The sequence below is a fragment of the Kogia breviceps genome, chromosome 19 (genome assembly GCF_026419965.1).
Source record: "Kogia breviceps isolate mKogBre1 chromosome 19, mKogBre1 haplotype 1, whole genome shotgun sequence".
In the NCBI taxonomy this organism is placed as follows: domain Eukaryota; kingdom Metazoa; phylum Chordata; class Mammalia; order Artiodactyla; family Physeteridae; genus Kogia; species Kogia breviceps.
In genome coordinates this window covers 600,924-625,258 of record NC_081328.1, presented here as the reverse complement: position 1 = coordinate 625,258, position 24,335 = coordinate 600,924, and the positions used below count along the sequence as shown (strand labels likewise).

General features: G+C 55.3%; 1 protein-coding gene across 10 annotated transcripts in view; it reads right to left on the bottom strand.

The window, feature by feature from the left end:
- MPRIP (myosin phosphatase Rho interacting protein) overlaps nt 1-7,160 on the bottom strand; it is a 135,275-nt gene extending 128,115 nt beyond the window's left edge. For all 10 annotated transcript variants that reach the window (XM_067021089.1, XM_067021090.1, XM_059048856.2 and 7 more), the window contains exon 1: nt 6,949-7,160. In XM_067021089.1, coding sequence (XP_066877190.1) covers nt 6,949-7,071 — 123 coding nt within the window. In that variant the 5' untranslated portion in view covers nt 7,072-7,160. The remainder of the gene's footprint in view (nt 1-6,948) is intronic.
- Nucleotides 7,161-24,335: the final 17,175 nt, after the last annotated feature.

The following is a 24,335-nucleotide window of genomic DNA, read 5'->3' as shown; positions in this document are numbered from 1 at the left end:
AATGGGAGTGGCGGGGATGGGCATTCAGGGGTCCCATCCCAGGGCAGCTGTGAAAGAGCCGCAGACCATTTCACAGAGCCCTCAGCTGCTCCAACGGAAGGGACCACGAAATCTAGGGCAGAGCTTTCAAACCTGCCCCTTACAGACCTCAGAAATGACTGGAGGTCCCATGGGTGGGAAACAGATGGCTGAGAGGCCAAGCTCTGACCCCTTGTCGCCTAGAACAGGGTCACTTCTTCTGTTTCATACACAGTATTTCTGTACGAGATTCCTCTGAGTAAAAGGCTCTGCAATTTAAAGTTTGAAAACCACTGACCTGGTCCAACCATGTTGTTTCAGATGAGAAAGGGATGCTTGGAGAGTGAGTTTCCAAGGATAAACGAAAAGCCTGTTTTCTCAGATTAAATGCTTCGAAATTGGCACCAGAGCTCACCACGCCTCCCTGTGTGCCTCGCTCCCCCACAGTACGAGGACGTGGGCAGTAGGGTATTACTTCCTTCTTGTCTCTTTTCCCTGATTGCAATGCTCTCTCCTCTCCTGCAAGTCTAGCTGGCAGCTTGGGAAACAACTTAAAGATAAACATTCCAAGTCAAATTTATTTCAGCTACACAACATCAGGGTCCTAGTGATCAGGCGAGAGCCCAAACAAAGTCTGTTCCCCACAGGAGAGACCGTCAGCATGCTTCTTGGAATATTAATGACCACAAAAGGGGTTCAGTAGTCTCCATCCATTCCATTAGTGGACCACTCCCTGTGAATAGAATGTGGGCACCTGCTTTACAGGCGGGAAACCGAGGCCGGGAGAACGTTAGTAACCTTTCTGGGTCGCCCTGCCACGTCTGTGCCAAGAACACTACACAGGTCGTCGACTGTAGTCTTTCTGTGTGGCAAGGGCTCAGGAACTCAGAAAGAAAGGTCAAGTAGCAGGCTAGAACGCAGGGAAAAAAGCAGCTAGGATACAGCTGCAAAACACTCAGCAAATACAAAGGGTTGTGCAGAATGCAGTCACCACGTCCTGCCATGTGCCTGGAGGGACATGTAAGCCTGTCCCCACCCCCCAACCCCGGGCTCTCACTCGCTCCCCACAGCATAGGTCCACTAAGCCCTGACCAGCAAGCACCCTCCTCTCTTCTGACCTGCAGGGAGTAGGGATCAGAGCCCCAGAGCTCTAAAACACAGTAAAAGGAGTCACCAAAAAAGAAGTGACATTCAAAGAAAGAAGCCCCTGAAGTTGGCAAAAAGACATCAAGAGGGGGATGCAAACAGGAGTAACAGCACGAGAGAGCCAGCACTCCAGGAATCCGAATGCAGGCCGAGGAGAAGACCCACAAGCACAGCCTTCCCACCCTGGACTTCCCCCAAGGGTCTCTGGCCAGGCCACTGCAGCCAGAGCCGCCCCATCCACCACTGTAGGCACCAGCCACACGTGGCTACTGAGCACAGGGAAAGTAGCTAGTCTGGACCAAAGGTGCTGTAAAGGTAAAAGCGCATATAACAGCTTCGTTACATGTTGAAATGATAATATTTTGGATACGTTAAGTAAAACGTAAAGTTAACTTCACCTGTTTCTTTTTACTTTTTAAATGTGGCACCTAGAAACTTTTAAATTACATATGTGGCTCGCATTATACTTCTATTGGACAGGGCTGGTCTAACCCAGGGGGGTTGGCAAGCTATGTAGGCTCGCTCCATTGGCCAAATCTAGCCCATTGGCTATTTTTTTAAGGTCTCAAAACCAAGAATGGTTTTTACATTTTCAAAGAGTTATGTAAGTACCTACTTAAATTCCTCGATTTTTCCTGTGGGTCTGCAAAGCCCAAAATATTTACTATCTGGCCCTTTAAGAAAAAATTTGCCAATCCCTTGTCTAGACTCTAGAAACAATCAGATATTCACCAATGACACAAGGAGCAGGGGGCAGGTTTGGAATTTGTGTGTATGTGTGTGTGTGTGTGTGTGTGTGTGTGTATGAGATCCTTGCACGTTTATTTTTTTTAACTGACGTAAAATTCACATCACATAAAATTAACCACTTTAAAATGCATAACTCAATGGCATTTAGTAATTTCCTCCTGTTATACAAACAGCATCTCTATCTAATTCTAAAACATATCATCACCCCAAAACAGACCCCCAATCCCATCAGCAGGCACTCCCCATTCCCCCCTTACCAGAACCTTGGCAACCACTAACTTGCTTTCTGTTTTTACAGATTTACCTGTTGTAGACACTTCATATAAATGGAATCACACAGTATGTGACCTTTTGAGTCTGATTCTTTTCACTTAATATCATGTTTTTGAGGGTCAGTCATGTTGTAGCATGTCTCAGTATTTCATTCCTTTTTATGACTGAATGATATTCCATTGTATGGATAGACCACAATTTGCTTATCTATTCATCCACTGATCAATATTTGGGTTGTTGCTACTTTTAGTCATTGTGAATAGCGCTGTTACAAACATATGCATAAAACTATTCGTTCGAATACCTGTTTTCAATTCTTCTGGGTATATGCTAGCAATGGAATCACTGAGTCATACGCTAATTGTTCTGGTGAACTGCCAAACTGACTTCCACAGCAGCTGCACCATTTTACATTCCCATGAGCAATGCATAAGGGCTCCAATTTCTCCACATCTTCACCACACTTAATACTTCCCCTTTTCTACTAAAGCCATCCTAGTAGGTGTGAAGTGGTACCTCATTATGGTTTCAATTTGCATTTCCCTAATGACTAATGACCTTGACCATCTTTTCATGTGCTTGTTGGCCATCTGTAAGGTCTGGAACTTCTGACACACCTCTTGCCAAACTATCTACCAATCTGTGAATAATCACAAATCTTCTAAAAAGGGAGGGCATGGAATCTTCCCATTGTTTCTGATATGAATGTTAAGTCAAATAAAGAAGTTCCATACCGTGGAACTTCTAAGAAAATCACAGAAGCAAAGGGAAATGATGAAATGATTGACTGAAATGACTGATGAAATTATTCACAGAAATGAACTCCTGGCCCACCCACCTCTATGTCTGGGATTCCTACCCCAAGGCCCCAGCAGTCCCAGCAGTGGAGTAAGGACACAGCAAGGGGCAGAATTAGACCAGGAAGGCTGACGGGGGACAAAGAAGTACTGGAAGAACTGGGAAAGATCAAGACCAACCTGCTCATACTCCAGGAGGGAGAAACAACCCAGCCAAGGACTCCACAACAAAACAGTGCTAGACCAGGGACTAGAACTGAAGTTTGGTGACTCCTGCCACAAAAAGTGATTCCTAATGGTGCACAAGTCAGCAGGAGAATGCGACATCATGTCAGGTCAATACCCACCAGGAACCCAGGCTGGGACGAGGACCTGGAAGCCAAGAACCCTAGTTCCAGACCTGCTGCTCTGCTCCCTCTATACTCATTTCACTCTACACAGCCTCCTGAGTGACTCCATTCACTGCCATGGCATCAGAATTCCCACCTGGCCCCCACCCCTCCTCCAGCTCTAACCACCTACTGCCTTAAGTGGGTGATTCCACCTAAGGACCAAATTGGACCTCCACCTCCTCAAAGTCAAATTTACCACCCTATTTTTACTCCTCCCTGCTGCCTCAAATCTACTCCAAATCTGCTATTCTCAACTGCCATGAAAGGTACTTTTATCCACCCAGGTTTCCTCAATCCCCACTCCGACCAACTGCCAATATCCTGTCCCTAGTGTCTGACGACTCCTTTCCCTCCTGGCCAGCGCTGACCTGGAGAAGACCTTTACTGACATTTAACTGGACTTCTTCAAGAGCATCTCTTAGAACTTCTGCCTTTAGCCAGAATTATCTTCCTAAAACACAAATTCAATGGATTAAAAAGCTAAGCATAGGAAATTCCCTGGAGGTCCAGTGGTTAGGACTCCACTCTTTCACTGCCAAGGGCCTGGGTTCAATCCCTGGTCGGAGAACTAAGGTCCCACAAGCCATGCGGTGCAGCCAAAAACCAACCAAACAAACAAGCAATGCTAAGCATAAAAATAACTATAAAAGAGCTAAGAAAAACATCAGAGACTATTTTATAACGTCGGAAAGAAAACCTTCATAAGAATGAGATTAAAACTACAAACTTAAAGGAAAACATGGAAATTAAACTGTCATATTTAAGACTACCATGTGAAAAAGAGAAATGACCATACAATTAAAGACAATGTATGACAGGTGCCAGATTAACATCTAGAGCAGGAGTCAGCAAACCATGGCTCACAGGCCAATCCTGCCAGCTACCTATTTTTGTAAATGAAGTTTCACTGGAAAGAGCCATACCCCTTAGTGTATGTCTTGTATACAGCAACTTTACACATTGGCTTTTGTGCTACAATGGCAAAGCTACACAGTAGCCACTAAGATCTTATGGCCCACAAGGCTGAAATATTTACTATCTGACCTTTTACAGGAAAAGTTTATGGACCGCTGACCCAGAGTATATACAGAAAGCTCCTACAAATCAATGGGGGCGGGGGGGCCCTAATCCGATAGAAAAATGGCCAAATAATATGAAAATCCACAAAAGAACAAAATATATTCAATAAATATTACTAAAAGAGGCTTAATCTCACTGGTAACTAGGGAAGTTATTAAATAATTAAATCATTTGATAATACCCAATCCTGGCAATGATATGATACAGGCTTTTTTGGAAAACAATTTGGTGATTATCTGTAGAAAAAAAAAAATTTAATGCACTTGATGTCAACCTAGCCATCCTATTTTTAGGTATCTGCTCCCAGAGAAATACTTGTGTTCGTGTGCACATGTACATGCATTCCTGCTCTCTCTCTCTCTCTCTCTCTCTCACACACACACACACACACACACACACACACACACACACACAAGCAGTTAGAAAGCTGTTCATTGAGGCATTCACTGTGTATAATGACAACACCTGGAAGTAGGGAATGGTTAAACTATGGTACATCCCTGATGGTACAATGTGCAAAAAACGTTTGGTATATTGATATGTATTACCATGAAAACGGCTATAAAACATCATTAAGCAGAAAAAACAAAATATATTTCAGAGCAAAAACGCACATACAGTTTAGGTTTAAATAGGTTTTTAAACTGTACTTGAGTCTGCATGTATGCAGAGAAATGCATAGGAGAAGAACTAAAGGATAAATGCCTTAAAGAGGAGGTGGCCTCAATGATCACTGATCTATCTTCCAGCCTTGATGGTCTAAAATAAGCTCAGGGTGGGAGGGGCAACAGGAAGCAGGGGCTTGAAGGAGACTGATGGGAACCGATCGGCTGAGGTTTTCTAATGGAGCCATAAGGATGAGAGTAAGAGGCTGGGGGAGGGCCGGATGCAGGGAGCTGCAGCTAAGGCTGCTGGCAACAGCCCTGAGTCTCCCTCCTTCTCTCTTCAAGAACAGTTTCCTCCTGAAAGATCCCAGGAAGTAGAAGGCTGGCCTAATCTCTCCCAGCACAAATAACCCCACTCATTTCAGAAACGACCATTCCACTTGTGCCCTGGAGGGCCCAGGCCTATTTCAAAACCCATAATTCAACTGTGAATACAGTGCAAGATTAAGGTACTTTTAAATTTGTGACATCCCCCTCCCCATCAAATCCAATTAATAATCAGCATTTTAAAAACAGATTCAATTCAAATACGCAAATTCCATTCTAATTTATCTAAGTTTAAGAATCGGAAAACAAGCCCTATGAGGTGTAAGCACCCAATTTAGGCAGCTACCTGGAATAACCAGAAAACTCTCTCAGAATAACCCTTGCCAAGCCAGAAACTTCCTAAATCCAAGTTTACTATTCTGTAGGTGATTCTTGTTCATTTGTTTTTTAAACTGCAAGAAGAAGAAGTTTCATGCCTTGCTTTTCACAACAGCCTAGTGAGGCAGGAGAGCCAGGGATCCCTGCTCCCCATTTCTAGAGAAGGAAAATAAACTATAACGAGGCAAAGGGACTTGTTCAAGGTCACGCAGCTGCAAGTGACAGCCAAACCTAGAAGTTCGGTCCCCTGACTCCTGGCCCAGGACCCTCATGGCCACATGAACCGCTTCCCAGGGCAAGGCGTCCAGTGGAAAGGAGGGCATCTCCCTCAGAAGCCCACCACAGCCCGGCACACCACCAGGACACGGACCCTGCCGTCCTAACGCTCTGACTCCGCAGCCCTCGGTGCGGGGTGAAGCTCTGGGTCTCGGGTACCAGAAGCTTCTTTCTGGCCACTGGGTAAGGCAGCCGGTCCCAGGCCGTCACCCCTGCCCCGCCACCCACTCGGCCGGCCGTGTAAACACTTTGCAGCAAGAGAAACGGCCAGGCCGGTCCACTCCAAAGCAGCGTGTCGGTGGAAGGAGCGCCCACGACGAAGTCAGCTGGGCTGGAACGGGAAGGGGCTCCCGGCCCCGCGCAGGGGGACCAGGGGAAGCTCGTGGCGGTTTGGGGGGACGGAGGCTGGGGAGAGGCCGGGGGTGGGGGGGGTCTGGGGGGCGGGCCCGGCCGGGAAAGCGGGAGTGGCCGCGCGGGGCCGCAGAGACCAGCTCCGGAAGGGCTGGCCGGGCCCAGGACCCGCGCCGGGGGCACGCGGGACGGCCCGGCGCCGCGCTGTGGGCGGGTTTCCGCCGCCAAAGCGTGCGAAAGCCCCCAGGGACGAGGAACAGAGACGCGGCCGGGAGCGGCGACCCTGGGGGCGGGGAGGCCGTGCGAGCCCCTCCCCCGCCGGCGGCCCCGGGTCGCGGCCCAGAGCAAGACCCGGACCCAGGCCGCCCCCGCCCGGTGGCCGCCGGTGGGAGAGGGCGCGGAGCCGGGCGGCCGAGTGTGGCCCCGCGCTTTGTTCCCGCGCTCGGCCGGGCACCTCGAGCCGCCGAAACGCATGAGTCACCGGGCGGCGAGCGGAGGGCGCCGCTCCGTCCCGCGGGCGCCGCTTTGTCCGCCCCGCCCGCGCCGCCCGCTCACCTGCGTCAGGTCCTCGTCGTTGAGCAGATGCGACTCGCGGGGCTTGAAGCAGTTCTGACACTTGCTCTTGTTGAAGATGTTGGCCTGGAATTTCCTGCACGGGTTCTCCTTGGCCGCCGACATGGCCGGGAATGGGCTCAGGCCGGCCGCCGCCGCATCCCCGGCCGCCGCCTCCAGCCGCGCACGCAGGCCGGCGCCTCACAGAGCGCGCGGCCCCCGCCGCCCGCCCGCGCCGCCGCCGCCGCCGCCCGCCGGTCCCGGGCCCATGGACGCGGCCTCGCGCGCCCACTCCCGCTCTCGCCGCCGCCCTGCCGATCCCCGCGCTCGGTGCCCGCGCCGCCCTCGGCCACAGCGAAGGGGAGCGGAACGCCGGGCGCACTCCACGGCGGCAGGCGCGCTCGAGGGAGCGACAGGCCAGCGCGCGGGGCGTGGCGGTGCGCGGGGCGGGGCCGCTTCCCGGCGCAATCGGCGGCCCGGCGGGCCAATGGCAGTGACGCGTCCCGGCTAACAAAGAAACCCCCTGGCCAATGGGAGCCGGAGGTGGGACAAAAGGCGGCCAGGCGCAAGGTAACTTGTGTAGACGAAGTAAGGCGGGGCGTGGTGGGGCGTTCAGGCTTGGTGGACGGGCGCGCGGCCGCCGGTCCTGACAGCTGCGTGGGCGTGGCCTGCGGGCGGGGGGGCGCGGCCTGCGGGAGGGGCGGGGCGGGCCCTGCAGGCGGAGGCGGAGGCGGAGGCGGAGGCGGGGGCGGGGGCGGGGGCGGGGGCGGCGGGCTGGCTCTGCAAACAGTTCCTGCAACCTCGCGGTCCCGCGCCCACGCGGAGACGATTAGCTTGACACCCACTATGCGCCGGCCCCGCGTGGCGGTCAGCAAGGCTACATACTGTTCCAAGTACTTGATATGCATGAGCTCAGTGAAGGCTCACAGCCTCCCCATCCCCATCTTGTGAGGGCGGACACTGAGGCGCAGAGAAGTTAAGGAGAGGGCCGTAGGGTTTGGCGGGGCGGGGGCGACTTAGAGATGTCAGCCCGGAAGAGCTGTCAGTTCTATTGCAGGAGATTAGTAAGGGCTGACGCGGTGCCAGGTACTGAGCCAGGCATTCCTGTCCGCACTACGTGCTTGAGGAAAATAAGGCTCCGATGTGTGCGTGTGCGGGGTCTACTAGGCAGGCCAACTGTCATTCCCATCGTCCACTGTCCAGTCTCCTGGCCAGAAGACCACTTGGAGAAGACTGTAAAGGGGGCGCAGGCAGAAGGCTCAGCAGCCAAGAGAGGGGGCTCCTTGGGGAAATTAGGGGCGGCTTCAAGGAGGAGGGGAAATTCAAGCAGAAGGTGAGAGGTCGAGAGGGGCTGGGGTGGAGGTAGCAGAGGAAGGGGCAGGACGGATGAGGCTGAGGGATTCCCGAGGACCAGGGCACCCCACGCCTCGGGTTCCAAGCTCGGGCGCACGTAAAGGTCATCCTGCTGGCAGCCAAGAGTCCACCATGGGAGTTTCCAAACGGGGGCTGAGCCAACTCGGCCCTCACAGAGGAGGTGACACTGAAGCATGTGTTAGTGGCAGCGACAGCAGCTGTTGCTAAGGGAATGGAAGGTTTTAGGAGAAGCAGCAACTGCTTCCAGGGCTGTGTACTTTTCCATTGAGCATCCGGTGAACGGCCCGGGGAGGTGAATTTCAAGTCAGTGTAAGAAAATACTTTCCTCCCAAGAGAGCTGAAGAAAGGTGGATCAAAGTCCTGTGGTCACCTAAGGGGGAAGGCCAGCTCTTGACCTTGGGCAAGTGCCTTCACCTGCCTGCTGCCTCAGTTACCTCATCTACAAAATTGTCATGATTGTGTGCTTATTGTTAGCATGACATGATATAATGCCTATCAAATATTTAGCATAACGTGCCAAAATGTTAATTGGTGAATCCAAGCAAAAGGTGTTTATTGTCCTATCCTTGCAACTTTTCTGTTGGTTTAAATTTTTGCAAAATAAAAAAGTGTGTGTGTGGTGGGGAAGACAGACAATTGCACAGAATACTCAGAAACTGACACCAATGGTGGCCTCTGGGGAGGGAGCTGGGTGGTGAGAGGTGACCTACTTTTAATTTTCACTGTGAGCCCTTTTGTTTCTTTGGATTTGATATTGTGTGCATGTGTAACTTGTTTTAAAATAACTTTGTAAAGTCCTACTTTGGATTTGATATTGTGTGCATGTATATAACTTGTTTTCAAATATTTTAAAGTCCTACCCATGCCTCAAGGCCAACTCAAAGGCCCCTTCCCTTCAGAAAATCCTTGGGGGACTTCCCTGCAGGTCCAGTGGTTAAGACTCTGTGCTTCCACTAGAGGGGCCATGGGTTGGATCCCCAGTCAGGGAACTAAGATCCCACATGCCACATGGGGTGGCCAAATAAGTAAATAATAAAAAGAAAAAAGAAAATGCTTGGCATGTTCCGCTCAAGTCAGCGGAAACATCCAGTGCCTGCCTTGAATGGCAAGGGTCTGCAGCTGGGGGCATAAAGAGGCATTTGATTCGGGCCTGCCTGGGAGGAGCTCACACTTGAACAAGTGGAGACAAATAAGAACAGAGGGCAGACAGACAAATTCAATCCGAGGTGTTGTGAGGGTCCAGACAAGGGCACTCAGCTCTTGTCTGCGGCTTCAGGGAGGGCTCCTTGGTGGAGGCAGTGCCGGGCTGAGACCTGAGCTGAATAAGAACAAGCCAGGAGAAGGCAGATGGAAGGCACTCCAGACAGAAGTAGCACAGAGAGGTGAGAGTGACGCGGAAAAGTAAACAGATGGTGCTCACACAGGTTCAGCCCTCGCTGAACGAATAGCTATTATGGTAGATTAACGCTCAACCTCTTCAGGGAGATGGGCGGTGTTGGCGTTTATCATTATTATTGTTTTGTCTCCATTTTACAGAAAACACACATGAGGCTCAGGGCGTTTAGAGAACTTGCCTGTGGTCCCAACATACACTCTCCAAGTGAGGATTCAAGCACACACAGACTGACCCCAGAGCTGCCTGGGCGGTAGGGAACCATTACGTGAACTCTTTAGATTGAACACTTAAGAAGGGCTGTTGGCCTGGAGAATGAAGCAGAGGTGGAGACTGGAAACATGGCTGATTGGGAAATTATTCCAACAGGCCACGGAGCAGCGAAGGTAGAGGCTCGAATTAGGACAGAGTCCGCGGGAGACTTCGGGAAATGTTCAGGAGGGACAGGTGTACTTAACCCTTCTAAGTGCTGCTCTCCAGACATGACCAGACTGCGGCGCTGTCCAAGCAGGGCTGGGTTGTGGTGCCGGCTGCATTTCCACGCCTGCTTCACCACCTGGCACGTGGTGGGCACTCACAAAGTGTCAACCAACGAAAGCTGACCGCCGTCTCGTACTGCTGTCTCTCCCCCACCAGGGTATAAAACCCACGCGAACAGGGCGTCTTACAGCCTTGGTTTCCGCTTCCGGGATCCTAGAACAGCACTTGGGACAAGGTCAAATACCGCACACGAACACAAAAACATTCATCGGGCCGTACACGTATGATCTATGTATTCACTGCAGACATCTCTGTGGATAATGTAAAGCTCAAATAGGCAATAAAACAGGCAAGCAAGCAAAGCTCTCTCACCTGGGCCCCACATGCAGGCAAGTCCTGCTCTGCGCGCCTGACGGCCTCCTGGAAGGAGCCGGACTTGTGCACGCACGCGTGTGCGTATCCACTCTCAGAGCCAGCAACGGAAGCCCCGTGTGGACACGCTCACAGAGGTAACTGCTCTGACCTCAGCCACCGTGGATCGGTCTACTCAAGCCTTGAACCGTGTGTGAGTGGAACGTGCACTCGGTGTCTGGCTTTCTCACGCAGCTGTGGGTCTGTGGACCCTGTGCCGTCATGGGTGTCGGTGCCTCGTGCTTTCTCGCCGCGGCCTCGGAGTCCGCTGGCTGGGCAGCCCCGCGAATGTCCCCAGTCTGGGCCGTGGTAGGGCTCGGAGGAGCACCCTTTGGCCTCACTCTGGCCCACATAACACTTCCTTTTGTCGGGACCGCCCAAGAGGGCACAGCTGGGTATTTGGTGAGCGTGTGTTTCACAGAACGGGAAACTCCCGGACAGTCCTCCAATCTGGGGGCTGGCCCTCCTCTCCCCCTTTGCTTCTTCACTTGGTAATAAGCTTCACCTGGGGGACGCGTTGCTTCTCCGGCTCACAGGGCCCTCTCTGGAAGTGCCGCACCAGGGCCTGTCGGCGCTCTGGAAGCCATGGCTTGCCAGGCCGGCCTGATCTTTAGGCGAGTTTTGGAAACAGTGACGGAGCTGTGGTTCTTCAGTCTTGAGCGATTTAAAAAATACCTACTCTGGGCCCCCATTCCCAGATATTCGGATTTAATCGGCATCTGGAAAAACTCCTCTCGAGGGGGTTAGTGTCGGGGCAGGGGCGCGGCCCACTGGTTCAGGGAGAGTGGGAGGGACAGGCTGCGAGGTCGCCAGCCCCGGAGGGCCCGGGAGGTCACACGGCTGCACGAAACCACCCACCGACCCCGCTCGAGCTGCCGCTGCTTCATTGCCTCCCTCGGTTGTGCTGGCCGACTGAGCCCCGTTGCAGTTCTGCTGGCCCGCCCTGGGGGTCTAGTGTGAGCACAGTGAGACGGTGCCCAGGCTCTGCCCGCAGCTCAGGGACCCCCAAAGCGCTCCGGGGGGGGGAAGGCAGAAGCCAGCAGGCGTCTCAAAGTCCCTCGGCCTCCTGTGAGTCAGCACGGCTGCCCCAGCCCCGGGCACTGCCCCAGGGCCTGAGTCCCCGTGAGTTTCCGTGAGCTTAACCGGGGCCCCCTTGAGACTGGCTGCCACAAAGTGTCTACTCATAGGTTATTGTGTGAGGACAAAATACATTAACACACGTGACGTGTCTAGTTTGATAGCTGAAACGGTAACTGCTCTGAAACTTGCAGCTTTTATTATGCCTAGAAGCTCTATGTCGGGGTTGGCGAGCTCGTATTTTAGGCTTTGCAGGCTATATGGTCTCTGTCGCAAGCACCCCCCTCTGCTGTTGTCCCGTGGAGGCTTCATAGACAATACATAAGTACGTGGGTGAGGCTGTGTTCCAATAAAACTTTATTTACACTAACAAGCGGGGGTGCCAGGTCGGCCCTCTTCCTTGGACCCCCGCTTTTCTTGTCGGTCGGGCCTCACTGTCCTGGCCAGTCTCTCAGGAAGATGGGTCTCCCTGGTCCTGGTCTAGCCCCTGTCAGCCATCACGTCGGCTCTCGGGGTTCCGTGGTCATGGCGCGCTGTCAGTGTGCACTGTGCTGGATACTAGGTTCCATCACATATGATCTCACTAAACCCAACTACCACCATTCGAAGGCAGTTCTGGCAGTGCCAAGTGGTGCCTGATGGGGGGTCCTTATTAACCTCCCATCCTCCAGCAGTCCCCCAAAGCCACTCCACATGGTCCAAATGCAGCTTACTAGCCCCTCGCTGATTGCTGCCTGGGGTTAGTATTACTCCCAGCTTACAGGTGAGGAAACTGAGCCCCAGGAAGGTCGAGGACATCATTCAAGGTCGTACAACCAGTAAATGGTGAGGCCTAATTCAGACGTGGGCAGCATATCCATAACCACTGCTCTACCCGACCCTGGCCGAGGGCGCTGTGGGCAGGTGCGTCCCGCCCTTCCCCGGGGCTCAGGTGCGGCTGCCCTGGAAGGAGATCAGAGGATCAGGGAGGCCCCTTCCAGCTCTGACTCCTGCAGACACCAAATGACAATAGCCCTCAGAAATGCACTTGGAGAGAATGACAGGTACTGGACGTACAACGTCCAGCAGGAGGGCAGTTTAGCCATTCTATTAAAATGTTAAGCATGCACACCCTCTGACCTAGTGATTCCCTCTAGAAAGACACCCTCTGACCTAGTGATTCCCTCTAGAAAGATAGGTGTGGAGCTGCTCACGTGCACAAAGGTATGTTACACACAAGGATGTTCGGGGCGCCACTGTTCTCGAGAGCAGAACCGTGGAGACATGCCAGCTGGCCACCACCAGAGGAGCCGATAAATAAATGATGGTTCTTTGATACAGGGGAACACCGCGAAGCTGGTAAGGAATGAGAGGGTGGAAGCGGCCAGCCGTCTGCAACGTAAGGTGAAGTCGAAAAGCTGGGAGGAATATGGTGCGTGTCTTGGTAGCTCCTTCCTGTCTTAAGTAGATACAGAGACAATATACATAGTATTTGCACAGAGACGTTCTAGAGGCGCAGACAGCAAACTGTTGAAATTAACCCTGGGAGGAACAAGAACGTGGACTCTCAGCTAAGCTATGGATGTATAGCATATGTGTACATTTTTAAAAACAAACTTCTGGTTTTTATAGAGAGTCATGTGCTGAAGGTTGGTGTCCCCACCCCCAGCTTCGACAGTCCAGCTCAGGAAGAGCCTCGTTTCAGGGTTTCAGGCACCCTCCTCCCCTCCCCTCCCATATTATATTAGAGCAGACCCCAAACTCATACCCTTCTTCCATAAGTACTTCAACGTGTGCAAAGATCATACACAGGCATACCTTGGAGATATTGTGGGTTTGGTTCCAGACCACTGCAATAAAATGAATATTGCAATAAAGCAAGTTGCACACACACAAAAAAAAACAACTTTGTGTGTCTCTAAAAGATAAGGACTATTTTCTATTAAGATTTTTTTTAAACATTTATTTATTTATTTGGTCGCGCTGGGTCTTAGATGCAGCACGCAGGCTCCTTAGTTGGGGCATGCGAACTCCCAGCTGCGGCATGCATGTGGGATCTACTTCCCTGACCAGGGATCAAACCTGGGCCCCCTGCACTGGGAGCACGGAGCCTTAACCACTGTGCCACCAGGCAAGTCCCAAGGACTATTTTTTTAGAGCAGCCACAAACCATGATCACACCTAAAAAAATAATAACTCTTTAATATCTTACATTCGGTAATTTCCAGTTATCTCATAAAAATGTGAGTTATTTTCATAATAATAATAATAATAATAATAATAAAGGTTGAAAAAGAAAAGAAAGCCAGTCCAGAGGACAGACAGACTGGTACAACTAACCCTCCAGCAGGTTTGTTTAGTGACACTTATCAAAAGCCTTAAAAATGTGCTTATCTTTGACCCTGCAATCCCAACCCATGAATTTGTTCTAGGAAAACAAGATGAAAGAGAGAGGCGGACACTGTTGACGGGTGTGCCCTGCCTGCCACAGAGAGGCTGCTTGGAAAATATTTGTTGAATGTGAGGTTGAGCTCCAGCGTTGTTCTTGGCTGCTTTGTTTGTAAAAGGAAAAACCCAAAGCAACCGAAGTGTAAGACATCAGGGTGCCAGCTCAGTAAATGAGGGCAGATCCGTAAAATGGAATGTTGTCCCTGTCATTTGAGACCAGGTTGTGGCAGCGCACAGCACTCCCCCTTCCCTCGAGTGTGGCTTGACTTCAGGATTGGCATCCAGAGCACGGAGCAGGAGAGCAGACAACAGTAGTTTACAGTGGAGAAAGCCGGCACATGCTCCGCCCTGGACACCAGTAGTGATAAATCACGTGGACGTCACAGGTACCCGGATGGGATGCCGGGAGAAGGGTCTCCCCCCCAAACCGTTACCGTAGTCTCATCGTGAGAAAAACATCAAACCCAATGGACCCACATTCTACAAGATGCCTGAGCGGTGCCCTTCAAAATTGTCAAGGTCACAAAACAGGAGGAAAGGAAACAGCTTGGCCTGAATGCCATATGGGGTCCTGGACGGGGTCCTGGAACAGGAAAAGGACAGTCGTGGAAGAACTTGCAAAATCCTAATAAAGCCCCTAGTTTAGTTAATGATAATTTACTAATGTTGGGACCTCCCTGGTGGTCCGGTGGTTAAGAATCTACCTTCCACTGCCAGGGACACGGGTTCGATCCCTGGTTGGGGAACTAAGATCCCACATGCCTGCCGCAGGGCAACTAAGCCCGTGCGCCCTAGAGCCCGCATGCCACAACTAGAGAGCCCGCACGCCGCAATGAAGAACCCATGTGCCACAACTAAGACCCAACACAGCCAAATAAATAAGTAAATAAATATTTTTTAAAATAATAATAATAATGATTCACTGATGTTAATTTTTTAGTTTCGGCAAATGTGCCGTGGTTAAGTAAGACATTCACATTCAGGGAAGCTGGGTGAAGCGTGGACAGGAGCCCTTTGTGCTCTTTGCTGCAAATCTAAATTGTTCCAAAATGTAGTAGTATTTTAAAGAGCCAGAGGTAGATATTTCCTTTTTTTATTTTTTTAAAAAATTTTTTTTTATGGCCCCACCCCTCGGCTTCCAGGATAGTTTCCCAACCAGGGATCAAACCCAGGCCCAGGCGGTGAAAGCTCGGAGTGCTAACCGTTGGACAGCCGGGGAGTTCCTGAAGGTAGCTATTTCTTAGCGTAAGAATGTCCACGTGATATATTAAAGGGGAAACCTGTGTCTGGTCTCACACAGTTTTTGCCGAATGAGCCCGTTTTTGTCAAAAAATCACCGACAAGGTGCGTGCATATACATGAATGGATGTACACGCACACACACGCAGGAGAATAAGGTCTGGGCGCACAGACTCCCAGGGCTACAGCCCCGGGGCCAGGGGGAGAGGTGGGCTGGTGCCCACCGTCCTTCTGAAATGGGCAGCAGCCTCGCAGCTCCAGCCAGTCGTCCTACAGGACCTGGAACCAGTCCCGACGGATCTTCTCATTCTCCAAAAGAAATCGAAATCCAGGCCGCTACCCAAATTTCTAGGAGCCACTGGGCCGTGGGGAGAAGGCCTCCAGGGTCACAGAGCCAAGGAGGAGAGGGCTCGGGCGCCAAGAGGCAGGCAACCTGGGCGTCAGCGGGGCCGCCCCGCCTTGGCCCGCCCTGCTCCCGGGCCTGGAGGACCGCCAGCTCCCCGGGGTGGGGGCTGGGGGGCTGCCACTCTCCCGGCCTCGGCCCTGCACGCGGCCAGGCTGGGACGGAGGTCTGCTCGGGGCCCACGTGGCCGGTGCTGCCTCTCTGCCGGGCAGGTCATTGTGCACGTGCGCGCGCGCGCGCGTGAGTGATGGAGGATCCGGCATCCCCTCGGGTGTCCGTGTCTGCGCGCGTCTGGGTCGGTGTGGCCGTCTTTGAGAGTGTACACGGGCACGGCCACGCTACGTACCTACATGAGTATTGGCGCGTTCGTCCGTGGGTCCACAACCGTGAGGGCGAGCGTGCGTCCTGTGGACGTGCACATCTGTGCCTCTGTTGTATGCGTGTGAGATGATCCTCTGTGTTTATGTGTCTGTGGGCAGGTGCCTTGCCTGGCTGGCCTCAATGCCCACATATCTGTGTTTCTGTGGGACTGCCTGTGTGTTTGTTTTTTTTTTTTTTGGTGCTAGGCGGGCCTCTCACTGTTGTGGCCTCTCCCGTTGCGGAGCACAGGCTCCGGACGCACAGGCTCAGCGGCCACGGCTCACGGGCCCAGCCGCTCCACGGCACGTGGGAATCTTCCCGGACCGGGGCTCGAACCCGTGTCCCCTGCATCAGCAGGCGGACTCTCAACCACTGCGCCACCAGGGAAGCCCCTGCCTGTGTGTTTTTATACCATGTGTGCACACGTGCGCGTGGGTGTGTCTGCCCGTCTGCTCTGTTCAGTTGTGTTTGCTTGTATGTCTATTGTACGTATGGGCGTCTCGGGTGTGTCTGTGCCTCTGCGTGAGCGTATGTTAGTGTCTGTAACCATGTGCGTATACGTGGGAGTGTTGGATACTGGGGGTCAGGGGTCAGGGTCTGGGGATTAGGGGGTCACAATCTGCACCAGCTTCTCAATCCCCTGGTTCCTGCAAGTCCCCGTAAGAAGCACGTAGGTCCAAGCAAGCCCGCCAGCCCACGAGCCCCAGGCATAGGGTGAGAAGGCCAAGGGTGGGCCAGCTGCCGAGTCCACTCCTTTGCATCCCCTCCACACATTGAAGCCACCAGCCTGCCTTGGCGTGGCTCCTGGGGGCCCCTTGCCTTTGGCCTTCCACGAGTCTTTGGTCCAAGACACAGCCCCCCCAGCCCACCAAGGTACTGCCTGAAGGCCATTTGTTTACAGGTGAGCTGGGGGGGCTGGGGGAGGAGTGGGGGATTGAGGCGATGGGTGAATGGGGGGGCAGCTGGGGTGAGTAACAGACGCAGGAAGCCTCAGAGCCTTAGGCCAGAGGGACCCTTGGAGACCCTCTGGTCCCGTCCCCTGTTTTACAGATTAGGACACTGAGCCCAGAGAGGGCAAGATCCTGACCTGAGGTCACACAGCAAGTCCCCAGCAGAACTGGCATTCCCTTCAGAGAGCTGGGTAGCACCGGGGTTCACAGCCCACAGGAGTCATTCATTCATTCAACAAACATGTACCGAGCACCTACTGTAGCCAGGCCCTGGGGATACAGGCACGGACCAGACACACACAACCCTTGTCCTCATGGAGCTTATACTCTAGTCACAGAGACAGACCATAAACACAGCAAAGGTCCGCTTGACCCCCAAGCTCCCTTCTCTCCTCTGGGTTCCCAGGCACTCACTTGAACACCCTCACTAGCGCCGCTAGTACCGCCTCCCCCCCTCACAGGCTGACTGAAAGCCCCCCAGCCCCCGTGCGGAGCACTCAGACCCGTCTCCCAGCCTCCCCGCGCTGCCCTGGGCCCAGCTGCTCTCCCAGAGTTCGGCTCCTCTCACTGCTTCCGAGGCCGATAAAACAGGCCCGTCCGGCTGTCCTGGGTTCATGGGAAGGTGCTTTAGGTCACCGGGTGCTTCACTCACTTCCCCAGCCCGATGGTAACCTTGGAGCCGGTGAGGAGGCGGCCGCAGGAGCCAGCCTGCTCTGGGTCCAGGGGGCCGACAAGAGAGGCTGAGGTTCCATCTTAGGGAGAACTTCCTCTCTAAAAACAGTGGATGGGGGCTTCCCTGGTGGCGCAGTGGTTGAGGGTCCGCCTGCCGATGCGGGGGACGCGGGTTCGTGCCCCGGTCCGGGAGGATCCCACGTGCCGCGGAGCGGCTGGGCCCGTAAGCCGTGGCCGCTGCGCCTGCGCGTCCGGAGCCTGTGCTCCGCAACGGGAGGGGCCACAACAGTGAGAGGCCCGCGTACCGCAAAAAAATAAAAAAAATAAAAACAGCGGATGGCACGGCCGCACATCACTAGCGGAGGGGCCCCCAGCGCCCTAAGAACGGGACAGGCAGGCCCTGTCCTCAGCGGTGGGTACAGGCCTGTCGTCTGCTCCCCAAACGCCGGACGCTCCCTCCCCCCAGGACCTTTGCCCCACCCCTCTCTCTGCCCGGAACCTGCTCCCGGGGCCCTTCTCACCCGCATGGGTCGGCACCTCACTCTGAAATCTCACAGCCTCCCGTAGCGGACGGTCCGCTCTGTGCGGACAGAGCTGCTGGGCGTCTTGCTGCCTTCTGTGCAACAGCCCCTCCCCACGTTTCCTTCGAAAACTGCCTGGGCCGTGGGAGAAGCTCCGAAGGCTCCTGGCGTGGCCGGATGGCCCAGGGGAGCAGGGCCCGCTGCCACCGCCCCTCACGGCCTGGAGGGAGGGGTCCCGGATCCGAGGGGGCGGGAGGGGTGGGAGGTCACTGGCCCAGGTGCCCAGAGGGTGTGCAGCGGGCCTGGCCGGGAGGGGCCCGGCTGGTCCCAGAGCCAGCAGCTGGCGAGGCTGCGGGCACACCTCCCACGTGACAGCCCGCCCCTCAGCCTCAGGCCTCCGCTTCCGGCCCTGCCCAACCTCGGGGCTGACCTCAGGGGTGGCCTCTCCAGGGGCCTGGCCTGTGGTCCAGGATGGGGACCCCGCAGCTCAGAGTCACGCAGCCAAGGGAAGAGGCACAGCTGAGAGTCGTACGCGCGGGGGCCTCAGCCGGGCCTCCTGGCAGCCCGAGCCCCGGGCACGCGCGTGGCTCCCTGGGTCACGGTCGGGTCACGGGGCTGCAGACCCGCCCCCTGCATGCGCTTGGTTGCGCCCCACGCTTGCACCAGCGGGGTGGACGGTGGACGGGGCCGCCTCTCCGAGGCACGCGGCTCGTCGTGAGCCACCTCCCAGGATTCCTTCCCGACCCCGCCCGGAGGTGAAGGTGGAGGCCGTCGGACCATCCAGGCCGAGAGGGCAGCCGGGGGGGTGCTGGGGGAGGGGAGGGAGAGGGGAGGGCCCCCCGGGAGGGCCCCCCCAACCAAGACGGTCTGAGCAGCTCCAGGAATGAGGACCAGCACTATCTGATCTTTCCACCGCACACTGAGACTTTATAATGAGAGTAAAACACAATCCGTGGGGCTTCCCTGGTGGCCCAGTGGTTAAGAACCCGCCTGCCGATGCAGGGGACGCGGGTTCGAGCCCTGGTCCGGGAAGATCCCACGTGCCGCGGAGCAACTAAGCCCGCGCACCACAACTACTGAGCCCGTGTGCCACAACCACTGAAGCCAGTGTGCCTAGAGCCCGTGCTCTGCAACAAGAGGGGCCACTGCAATGAGAAGCCCGCACGCCGCAACGAAGAGCAGCCCCCGCTCGCCGCAACCAGAGAAAGCCCGCGTGCAGCAACGGAGACGCAACGACAAAGACCCAACGCACCCAAAAATAAAATACTAAATAAAATAAATAAATTTATTTTAAAAAATAAAAATAATAAATAAATAAATAACCACTTGTGTTATAAAATCATGTGTGTAACACCTCCCCAACGCAGGCATGTTCTAGCCCTTCCGACACCCGTGAGGAGGACGTGCTGTCATCAGGCCCCTTCTGCAGACGGGGACACCTGCCCCCTTTCGCAGAGCTAGTGCACGGGGAGCCGGGACTCACAGCCAGCACAGCCCCCAGCAGACAGCTCTCAGCATCACGGTGACCCCAGATCCTGCCCAGACAGGGCGCATGGTGGGCCCAGAGAACACGGGGCTTGAGTCCCGGCACTGTCCTGCTCTTGCTGTGACCTCGGGCAAGTGACATCCCCGTAGGTCTCACTTCCTCACCTGCCAAGGGAGGGGTCAGGATAAATGCTGATGAACCAACAGCAAGCACAGAGCTCAGAGAGGACGCAGGGTCCCCATCCGGGTGCCACGCGTGTGTGAGCTTCACGCCAGATCTACGCGCTTTACGGTGTGGAAGTTACGAGTTTTTAAAACGAGTAACTCCGAAAAACGCAGCACGGGCTCTGGAGCCTGGCTTGAATCTTGCTGTTCCGTTGAGCAGCGGCCCTGGGGAGGCACCATCCCTGCCAGGCTGGGCCCCCACCTCTGGGGGGAGGGGGGAGCCCACTCCCGGACAATAGGATCCCGCAGGGCGGGCCGGGAGTGAAGCACTAAGCAGGGGGCCTGGCCTGGAGGACGGTCCAGTGACTGGCTGTCATCAACGAGGGAAGATTTATACCACGAGCCGTGAGACGCTTATCCCACACGTGCTCGCTCGGCAATCCGCGGGCGGACGCTGGCTGGGCTGGGCTGGGCCGGCCGCCTGGCCGGAGCAGATGCTGTCAACTTGGCCTCCCGCCCGGGGCGGCAGGCCGGCCCCTTCCTCCGTCAGGACGTGACTTGCCCAGGTCGCACAGTTCGTGAGGGCCTCGACCAGGCCCCTGGGCCGGCTCCTCCACGCGTCCCAGCCCTCAATCCTCCTGGACTCGGTGTCAAGAACCACGTGCCAGGAAGGATGATAATGTCTCCTTACCTGGAGACGGGGTCTTCACAGGGGTCGACGAGGTTAAAACGAGGTCACTCAGGTGGCGCCCTAATCCAACATAACACGGGCGCCCTTTTAAAGCGGGGAAATCTGGACACAGAGACAGACACGCGTCCGAGCAGACGGCCGTCCGCGGTCCCGGGGGCGAGACCGGGGAGGCTCCTCCCGGCACGGCCGCGGCGGGACCAGCCCGGCGACACCTGGACGGGCTCCGGCCTCCAGACGGGGGACAGGAGGTTCCGGCGTCGAAGCCGCGCAGCGTGTGGGGCTTTGTGACAGCAGCTCCAGCAAGCTGACACGTCCTCACTGAGGTATAAGTCACACGTCACAGAATTCACTCATCTAATTCTGTTCACTGATTGGTGCCCCTTTCACCCTGATCGAAATTTACAGCATTTTCTTTACCCCAAAAGGAAACCCTGGACCCATTAAGCGGTCAGTCCTCATCCTCTCCACACACACCCCCCCCCCCACGCCCGGACACTCCTCATCTGCCTTCTGTCTCTGTGGATCTGCCTATTCCAGACACTTCGCACGTGTGGAACCACGTGCTGTGGGGCCTTCGGCGACTGGCTTCTTGCACTTAGTATCACGCGTTCCGCGTTCATCCACATTGCGGCACGTGTCAGTGCTTCCTTTCTTTTTAAGGCTCAATGACTTTCCGTTATATGGATGGAACACATTTTACTTAGCAGCTCATCTCTGATGTGCAGTCTAATTGGAAAGAAGACCTGAAACAAGGCAAAATGCTCACATTTGTTAAGCCCAAGGGGTGAGAACATGGAGATTCGTTGTGGATGTCTGAAAGGCTTCATAATTTTTTAGCGCTAATCAATGTATTTTAAAAATATAGGGCTTCCCCTGTCCCATAAAGACACAAACTGTATGATCCTACTCACACGCGGTTCCTAGAGGAGCCCAACCCAGAGAGACGGAAAGCAGAATGGCGGGTGCCAGGGGCTGCGCAGGAGTGGTGAAGGGGGAGTTGTTTAACGGGTGCAGAGTTCCACTTTCAGAGGATGAAAAGGTTCTGGAGGTGGATGGGGCTGACGGTTGCACGATGAGGTGGACACGTTTATTAAGGTCACTGAACTGTGCACTCAAAAATGGCTAAGATGGTAAATTTTAGACTGTGTATATTTCACCACAATAAAAAACAATGGGAAAAGATATATATATAGGATTTCCCTGGTGGTGCAGTGGGTAAGAACCTGCCTGCCAATTCAGGGGACACAGGGTCAACCCCTGGTCTGGGAAGATCCCACTTGCCTCGGAGCAACCAAGCCTGTGCACCACAGCTACTGAGCCTGCGCTCTAGAGCCCACGAGCCACAGCTACTGAGGCCCGCTCTCCTCGAGCCCACGCTCCGCAACAAGAGAAGCCACCGCAATGAGAAGCCCGCACACCGCAACAAAGAGTAGCCCCCGCTCGCTGCAACCAGAGAAACCCCGCGTGCAGCAACGAAGACCCAAGGCAGCCAAAAATAAACAAAATAAAAAATTTTTTAATTTTTTTGAAAATTAAAGAAAATAAGAACTATTTTTTAAAAATATGTATATATATAAGTAAACTGGGGACTTCCCTGGTGGCTCAGTGGGTAAGACTCCACGCTCTCAATGCAGGGGGCCCAGGTTCGATCCCTGGTCAGGGAACTAGATCCCACATGCATGCCGCAACTAAGGAGCCCGCCTGCCACAACTAAGACGCAGTGCAACCAATTAAATAAATAAATAAAATATACATACATATATAGAAAGAGTCAGAGAAAGAGTCTCTGGGCATTGAAGGGAGATAATGGTTGCTGACATACTAAAGAACAGATGGGTCTAACGCTAAGGAAAGAGAAAAAGGATTCCTGAACGTCTCTCCCAGGTTCCTGCTTTCCTCCTGACCCCAGTGTCACAGAGGCAGGGATGCTACTTGACAGCCCCGCCGTGAGCCCCGCCTGCCGGGTCTCTGGCTGCCTTCCCAGCAGGCCCAGACCAGGGGCAGCCGTCAGAGGAAGTGCGGATATTCTCTGAGCGCGGTGGGCTTGGCCCCTGTGGCAAGGGGCCCTCGAGGCTCCCGTGGCCCCGCCTGGGTGCCCAGCCACTGCAGCCTCCCCCTCCGCCACGGGAGGCCGTCCCAGCCGGACCCTGGTGACCTGCCTCCCCCACCGACGGGGAGTTCACCCTCCTGCAAGGGGGTCACTCCTCTGCCAAGCACCACTGGGCGCGCCCCATGGAAAAGGGCTCCGAGGTCACACGGGTTTGGGGACCGCGTGCAACTTACGGCGTCACCGGCGCTCACCAAGCACCAAGCGTGTGCCCGGCCCTGGCTCCGGCTCCGGCCCCTCCTCCCCGCAGCTCTGAGAGGACCACAGTGACCCCCTTTGAGGGACGGTGCTCAGCAGGGCAAAGATGGCTGAGGTCCCACAGGGGGCGGGGGCGCCCAGGGCTCCCATTTACCCCACACCACCCGTCACGGCACCAGCAGCGGACGGAAGGCCCTGGGACACCCCTAACTCGTCCGGGGTCCCCGCTCCCCTAACCCACGGGAGCACCTTCAGGGTGCCCTGGGCCTGGACCAGCCCTGGGCCTGGACCAGCTCCGCCTGTCAGGCTTGCTCGTTTGCAGCAGCTTTTTCGGGGTGTTCGCAGCCAGGCATCGGGGCAGAGCGGCCGGTTTCCTTGAGCCCGTTCGGATTCCACCCTGCTTGCATTTCACGGTAGGGCAACCTGCATTTTTCACCCAAGGTGATGCCTTACCTGGCAAGAGCTGTGCCTCGAGGGTGGAATTTTAGGCACGGAGGCTGAACTGCATCCCTAGGCCTAGGGGAGAGGCCGGGCCGCTGGTGGTGGGGAGGGGAGTGGTCCTGCACCGTGCCCCCCACCCGCCAGATGGGATGAGCCCAGAAACGATGCCGGGGGTCCCAGCCTCCAGGGAGAAGGTACAATAGCGCTGCTCAGAGGGACACAGCTGCGGGTGGGCCCAGGGCGGCCACGCCTCCCCTCCTCCTACGCCACTCGGCATTCTTTCCTGGAAACCTTGCAAAATAAGACTGTGGCCGCCCTCTGTGGCATCGCTGAAATGCCGGGAGGGTGGTGCCCTGGCAGCCCGGGGCCTAGGCCGCTGCCCCCCACCTCCGGGGCCCCGACAGCGCAGCCAGGCGCCCACCCACAGCCTCATCAGCCTGGCCTTTCTCAGGATCACGGGACAAAGGGCCTGGGCGGGCCTGGGACTCCAGGGGATTCTGGGAAAGCATCCCAGCCGACCAGACCCCTCATCCACCCCTCACTGCAGGGGAAGCTGAGGCCTGGAGGGGACAGGAGCTTCCTCAGTGAAAGAGACCCTCGCTCTCGGCCTTCTCCCTGGGGTAGGACGCACCAGCCCCGGGGGCCACGTCAGGGGTCCCAGCCCCACGGAAGCCCAGCTGCCGGGGCAGAGGCCAGTGCAGATGGGGCCTCGCTGGGAGGCACCCTGTGGAGCTGACGGGCGAGGGGCCAGGAGCCACTGGCCGGGCTTCAGCCCCAGCTTCAGCCCCTGCTCGCTGCAAGGGATCTCTAAGGATCCTCTCATTCCAGTTGGGAGCCTGGAGGCCGGAGGGGTCAGGAAGCCGCATACAAGGCAGCAGCAGGAGGAGGTGAGGTCAGACCCAAGGCCGCGTCACCTGGCCTCGTGGGTGGGGTCGGGCCTTGCTGGCCGCGGGCCGGCCGGCCCCCCCACCCCCGCCCTTGCGTGTTCTTGCCTCC